Raw genomic sequence first — 7,584 nt, forward strand, 5'->3', positions numbered from 1 at the left:
TACTGCTGAGGGTAAAGTGAGATAGAATAAAATGCAAGAGGTATGAGATTTCGTATTGAGTATTAGGACACATCTGAAAATAAGGCTTCTCAAAATGATCTCCACGATATCAAGGCATATTCAATCAGCTAATGTTTACCTAAATATTCAGGCTAAAAAGTTTTCAACACACGAATCATGTGCTTATTTTTAGATGGTCACCGAATTAATTAATTTGAAACTGCCTTACATGGTCAGAAAATTTTACTCTCAAACTTCCATGGAGAAGACCGGGCCTCCTTCACAATATTTCTGGAATGATGTTAGTTAGATTGCTCTTCCACCAAACATAATTGGGTACTATAAATCGTCAGGAACAAACCTTCTAGTTTTCCAGTTTTCCAGGTGTTCATAATTTTGTCTCTATGTTTTGACGTTGGTTTTTTTTATGAGGCAAGTGCCTTAAATTTCACATTTATACCAGCCAGGCAGTCACCTAATCATCTTAACTAGGTCCTGCCCTTGCCACTACCAACATATATGAAAGTGCTAGTGTAGTGTACACTTGCATAAAAATAATAAGGTATAATATGGTAATATACTTTTTATGGGATTTGTCACAATCAGTTTCATTGTTATGCGAAAAAAAAAAAAAACATTGAAAATATTGGAAAACAATAGAGAATTCATCATCTTCATGATGTAGGTGATTAAAAATAAAAATTAACTTGATCCCATGCTTAATTAAACTTTTTGCTTGTGCTTTTCCCTTTCTTTTTCCTTGTTGGATGATAGAACTCTGCCATCTGTCCCTGCAAGTATGCTATACTTGTCCTTCCTAGTTAAATTTGTGCACTCAAACCCTAAAGTTCCAGCCAACACCCTCTGGATATAATTTGCAACTTCAAAGGCAGATTTCCCGCCTTTGCAAGTGAGCTCCGACGGGAGCTGGTTCAAGAACGTAATCTCGTACGTCGGCATCGGATTCATGAACGCAAAGTAAGGGTCCAACAATTTGTGTCCTCTAACCGTTGTCCCATAAAACACACTTTGTTTTGTGTTGATTGCAACAGGCACAATTCTATCAGTGAGCTCAGCAAATAGCGCACTAAACCTCAACAGAAACGGCTCCCTGCACGTAGTGCCTTCTGGGCAGATCACCAAGTCGCCTTCCTCGAGCAAACGCTTGATGTTTGCCGCGTCCTTCTCTCTCTCCCTCGACAAAGCCACGGCCTTAATCGGAGAAATTAGTTCTGTAAATTTGCTAATACTATATGTGACACAACTGATTTTTCTTCCTAGGGCAACTGCCATGACAACGGGGTCTAGGACCGTACGGTGGTTGCAAATGAATAGGACCCCACTATGACCTTTCTTGGGCGGAGGGGGAGGCGTGCCTTTAACTATAAGGTTAATCCCTAGGAGTTTGTAGTTATATCTTGCAATTCTCTCAGGCAATGGGATGTTGGTGTAGACTCTGAGGACGGCGAGGAGGATACCAATCGGCATCCATAGGAAAGTCAATAGGGCAACTATTGGGGTAGGTCTCTGGACTAATCTGCCCTCATGAAATATGACTGGACTGAGAAGCTTGTTTCTTGGTAGCGGCTCACATCTAGTCCTTTGGACCATGTAACCTTCCTGCAATTAACAAGTCAACACAGTTTAAAACGGGAATTTGGTTTCTGAAAATTTTGACTCATGTGGTTACATCAGAAGAATTTTAAGTCAAATTGTCATTGAACAGAATTTAGTTGGGATAAAAAAAAAAAAGGGTAATGCGATTGTTGTGATCAAACATGGTCCAATAATGTATACTTGCGTTAAAATAATACTTAAAAGAGTTTTACAATATTCCAAAAAAATGTCATCTTACACTGTCTTGTCTTCAGACAAATTGGGCGTCACATATATAGAGCGCTGAAAACAACTTTGTTTAACTGGATATACAACTTGTGGTGAAAAGAAGCTTGGGAAGTCACAAGTATGGCGCTAACTAAATAACTGTTTCATGTGGGACTTAATTGAATTGAATAAAGAGAGTGGGTTGGGGCATGAAGAGCGTATGGCCGGGGTTTGTCAGTTGGACACAATGTGAAATAAATATGATTTTGGTGCTTTACAGGTCACAAATTAGAAATCAAGGTTAAAAGAATCAGAATACCAGTTAAAAAGCATGGGGATAAATGGTATCCAAAAAACTCACAAAAAAACAATGAGAGGCTACAAGAGGTTAAAATCGTTCCTCCAAAATGCAGAGTGCCGGAAACATGGCCATGTACATCAATTGTCATAATACAAGTGGTTGGATACTTAAAAAAAAAAAAACAAAATTACAACTACTTGTATTATAACACATAATGTATCAGACCGTATTTCCAGCACATTCAAACATTTCCCAAAAACTGCATATATATTGTATAGTAACTCACCATATTAGTTGATATCAAGGTTTTCACCAAACTTGTAATAAATCTAGGTGAATGGGCAGTGCCCCTTTTTAATTTGTACCGCTTATTTCAGCTAACAAACAGCTCACAAAGTTCAACCTTAAATGCTCACAACATCAAGAATAGAAACAAAAAAAATAAAAAATAATGTTATTGGCACTCCTAAAATATTATCGTGTATTTTTTAATACAAATTTTTTGCTCTATTTTAATATAGTTGAGTGCAGAATAATTTTTTAGGAATACAAATGACAGCTCTTAATAAAAAAAATAAAAAAAAAAGAAATTAATAGTAAGTACTGAAAATTTCATTTTATAATATACCTTGCAAATGGACATGAAATCATGGTCGGTCTCTCTATCTCCCAGTCCCAAATCAGGCAAGTTTGTACCAAACTCCTTGCGAACTGCCTCTCTTTTGTGCTCTCCAACTAGAACACCTGGTTTACTCACAAACCCAGTTGCCCTCCCAGATTTTGTTGCTTCCAACTCAGTGCCAAGAACTTTATCAGCTCCTAGATAAGTCTTGACAAAAGGTTCAACCAAAATTCTAGGGTTTGCTGTGATTACGTAACGCTTTCCGAATGAGTTGAACACCTTCCAGGTTTGAGGGTGAACGTCTTCGGCGTAAAATTTCGGAAGCACGGAGCGTGACACTATCTCAATGTCCTTCATTTTGAGACCAGCAAAGGAAATGAAGATGAAGGTTTTGATTGCTATGGACTCTGATAAAAACAAGTAGGTGAAATACACAAATGGGACTGATAGTAATAGCACTAGGCCTCTTAGGAGACTACCAGCTTCAATAGCTACAAGCATGAAATATGGGAAGGCACTTCGTGACACAAGAAGTGTGCCATCAAGGTCTGCTGCCACGGTTTGGTTTGATCTTCCCTCGGTGCTACATCTCGAAATCGGCTCGAAACGACGCTGTGGCCCCATGGCAACGAGAGAGAGAGAGAGAGAGAGAGAGAGAGAGAGGGGGGGGGGGGGAGGGAGAGAAAGCTTATTAGGTGGGTTTGTGAGTTTTTTTTTTTTTTGGAGGGAGGGGGGTGTTTGAGATTTATGTTATGGAGAGGAAGGTAGGAGAAGGGGTTTAAAAAGGAAGGAGAGAAAGTTGGCCATGATGTTAATTCGTCCTATATTGCCATGAAAATATTATGTGGTTGCAAAATGTTATGCGATTGAGTTGATTGACTTTTTTCTCTCCTCAATTTGGGGAATTCCATGTGGAGTTTTTTTTTCTTCTTTTCAATACAACAACATTTTACAAAAGAATGAGAGAATAATAATGTGATTGTACTTATAAGTGAAGAGAAGGACGATTAGATATTATACTAATAATTAGTGAAGAGGTTAATTAAAGAAAATTATTATTAGCATTTTAAAATTTTCATTTTACACTCCTAACAAGTGTATTTTTTTTTTTTCAATTATAGAAAGTTTGGACTTCAAAATTATTATACATATGCATATAGATGGAGATAGAGATAGAGATTTTTTTGGCGTATAAATTAGGGCAGTTGGTGGGAGTAGTTGGAGGTGGATACCAACCAACATTTTACATTGAATTGGCCTATTTTTCAGTTTATAGGCGCCGGCCTCCTTTCTCATTAAAGCTCGGCTTATGACTCACTTCTCTGGTAAATAAGCTTGCCTCTTTATTTGGGTTGACTTTAATTCGCGGTCAAGTACACACGTATTACAACTAATTTCTATATGCTTTTTTATGCAAATTTCAATTAGTGAATTTCATATATCTCAATTGGATCACTAATAACTAAGATACTAATTAATTAAGAACTGAATATAACCTAAACACTAGTGAATAAGTGACAAAAAAAGAGAGTTAATTGGCTTAGATTTACAAGGCATATTTGCAACAAGTTAATAGCAACTACTTTGCAGCAAATAGCAACAATTACAATTAGAACTGAATATATTACTTCTACTTTTGCACTCTCCTTGTGAGTAAATGCTGGTACCTTTACCCAAAGGTCCACGGTTTAGCTCGTTTTGCTTTGTATCAGGTGATGTTAGAAACCCATTCAAGGAACCTTCTGCTTTAATTCATGACGTTTTGTTCGAAGATACTGGTTAGGAGTAGGAGGAGACGAGAGGTACTTTATTAGAGTTTGATTCTTTCTAATTACTATGAGCAAGAAGAAAGTAGGTTATACTAGTAGCTCGACAACAAACTCTCGAAACTTAGTTTTTTTTAGCCGCCTTAAGCTAGAGAAGAGTAAAACTATAATATTGGTTTGATTCGCCTAATCTTTTATCACCTTCCACTTTTTTTCTTTTTCTGATTCCAGTTTTTACTTTTTACTAGATTGCTTACTTTTTCTTCAATAAGCTAAAAAACAAGCGTTTCTTTGTTAACTTATCCGTTTGTACCTTTTTTTTTTGCTTTTGGTGTGTATGTGTGTGTTGTAGTTTGAATCTGTCTGTGCACACAGAGATGCACGAAGCTGGACTCATGGAATTCTATATTGCATAAGTTTCCATGTGGTAGATATCAACATTAACCAAACTCTCATCTGCTTTCACTGTCAATCACACGTATTATTTGCCAAAAGACAATCTGTCAATTCTCTCTCTCTCAAGAAACAGATGACTTGAAATCAATCATACCCATATGAATGATTCCACAAACGGTTGGGGATTTTGTTGTTGAGATTAGCTAGGAATCCTTTGGCTCTCCAGACTTCAACATTTAATAAACAGCAGCTGGCTGCTGCCAAACCACATTGTTTACCAAGTTTCCATGTGCCCGCAGATATTAAACTTCCTGGACAATTTTGACGCGGCCAAAATTAATTAATTTATTAAACTTGTAAACTTCGAGTTTAAAATGCTCAAAACAAGGAGTAAAAATATACTAAAAATTATTTCACAAACAGTTCATATTTCACCACAAGGCACAAAATACAATATGAATGTTCTCGGGCAATTTTCTCAAGGGAAATGAAACTATATTAGGCATTGGAGATCTGTTGACTTAACCCTCCTCACCTCGTGGGCGCTTGAGGCTTAGGTCTTTAATCAAAGGTGTTGATTGTTTTGCAGGTACATTTTCGTCAAGACTGAAGACGGCGGAAATTTGCATCGACAAATTGATGCTTTCATTGAGAGCTGATTCAAAATACTCGAAGAAGCCTCTCGCATTTGTTTCTTGAATTTTCTTTTACGTTGAATTTCTCACACATCGTATAAATTACTTTTTCCTAGAAAAGTTTCTTGATCAATCCCTAGAGAAAGGATACAATGGTAGGAAATTCAGAAACTACGACGAATGGAACCCCATACATGCAAGGATTTGGATTGAGGAGTGGAGATGAGGACATAGCCCCATGACAAAGATCTTCAAGGCTTAACGCGACGGCAGGAGGAGCCCCATCCCCGCGGAGCCACTCCACTACCACCACCATCATGACCCAGTAGCCACGGCAATGCCACCAGGCCACGACACCACTTCCACTGCCACTGTCGTTGCAGCGCCATTCCCAACCAAACCTTAGCCAGGAAGCCCATGGGCAGGAGGCCCAAAACTTGGCAGCTGCCATAGCAGGCCCAGGGCGACTGCAGGCCCAAACCTGAGTCCAGAACGTGGCAGCTGCTGCCAGCTAAGCAATTTAACAAGTCGAAGCCCAAGCCACCCAGCCAGTAGGCCATGAAGTGGCAGCCTAACGGCTAGGAAAGCCCACGGCCATGTAGGCCTAAGGCGAGCAGACATAGGTCCAGCGCACTCCGTGACCCGCTCCGACGACCCGACCAGCGGCCCAATCCATTCTAAGGCTACCTTCAGCGATCCAAATTCCTACCATCGGTCCCACGATCAATTCAAGGTTACTTTCACCCCACTTTTCTGCAAGAATGCCCACTTTAAGCTCAAGCTTTATGCCTGCAGTCCATTATACTTCCACCACACATGGAGACACTCATTTTCTAGGTTCTTCCAATCCACATGGTAAGCACCACTGCCCCAGCAGGTCGCCAATTTGACGAATGCCCTCGTACAACAGACCACCTTGGTGAACCAACTCCTCGAGCGCATCGAGATGCAGCGTGCCCCAAACGAGGTGTCCTGAAACAGGACAATACGGAATAACATGACTCGTTCCAGCGACGTTCTGGTAAAGAGCCACTCAGCCCACCACGAACCGTGCCTTCGGGTAGTGTGCACTCTCATTTGGGACTTCTGGGAAACGTCTTCTCCCGCCTAGATGCGTAGAGAAGCGTTCATTCCCAACTCGATTAATGAGTCAGTGTGCATTCGAGGTTGGGTCCATACTTCGACGACCACTCAAGACATTCCAGGATAAGCGTCCACACAAGGCTAGGCCCACAAGGAGATTCTCCTACGAGGCAACGAAGTAGGCAGCCGCATGACACCCAAAGAAGAGCACGAAAGCAGTCCAGCTCAAGTTCCACTAGCTGGCATTGGTAAGAGCGACGACGAGCAGCACAAGGCGAACCACGTGCATCGCAGCCGCGGCCCCACCAGGCACAAATCAATGAGGAAATACAAAGGCTCGTAGCAAAGCAGCTGAGCGAATTCCAGCGCATTGACACTATGGACAATGCCCCTTGAAGAAACATGGCTAACTTGAGCAGGTCACGTTTTACAGACGAGATCGAGTAGATGAAACGATTGCAAAAGTTCAGTTCGCCACATTTCACCTTGTTCAAAGGAGATGAAGATTCGGACAATGACCTAATGCACTGCCGAAGTGCCATAACCTTCTATGCCAACAATGACGCTTTCATGTGCAAGATCTTTGCCACGACGCTCCAAGGCGAGAAGCAGGACTAGTCCACACCCTGCCGCTATGTTCAATTTGGAACTTCAGCGAACTTTCCTTGGTTTTCACTAAGGAATATTCATCCTACTGCTCGATCAAGAAAAAGTCTGACCAGCTTTTCAACATGAAGAATGACTTGAGGAGTCACTCCGCATATATGTTAAGAGGTTCAAGGCGGAGAATGAAAGATCGTTAGATGCGATGACAGCATTGCATTCGCACCGCGTTCGCTTTCTCCGAATTCGAAAAATATTTATAATTCGAAGACATCGCCTCAACAGGCTCCTTCATAATGTCACAATCTTGTTGAGCCCTTCTTTCTTCTTTAAACTTTTCCTTTTCTTGCCTAA

General features: G+C 40.5%; 1 protein-coding gene across 1 annotated transcript; it reads right to left on the reverse strand.

Moving 5' to 3' along the window:
- Positions 1-551: 551 nt before the first annotated feature.
- On the reverse strand, positions 552-3,404 carry LOC137723037 (glycerol-3-phosphate 2-O-acyltransferase 6-like). Its single transcript, XM_068462190.1, has 2 exons — positions 2,754-3,404; positions 552-1,620 (listed from the first exon to the last, which is right to left on the reverse strand). The coding sequence occupies exons 1-2, from the start codon at positions 3,369-3,371 to the stop codon at positions 724-726; spliced, it is 1,515 nt and encodes a 504-aa protein (XP_068318291.1). The 5' UTR covers positions 3,372-3,404; the 3' UTR covers positions 552-723.
- Between the last annotated feature and the right edge of the window lie 4,180 nt (positions 3,405-7,584).

The sequence above is a fragment of the Pyrus communis genome, chromosome 17 (genome assembly GCF_963583255.1).
Source record: "Pyrus communis chromosome 17, drPyrComm1.1, whole genome shotgun sequence".
NCBI lineage: Eukaryota > Viridiplantae > Streptophyta > Magnoliopsida > Rosales > Rosaceae > Pyrus > Pyrus communis.

Coding starts and splice junctions, on each gene's coding strand:
- LOC137723037 (XM_068462190.1), bottom strand. CDS start 3,371: ATGGGGCCACAGCGTCGTTTCGAGCCGATTTCGAGATGTAGCACCGAG. Junction 1,621..2,753: donor ATTTCATGTCCATTTGCAAG/GTATATTATAAA, acceptor TGTTAATTGCAG/GAAGGTTACATGGTCCAAAG.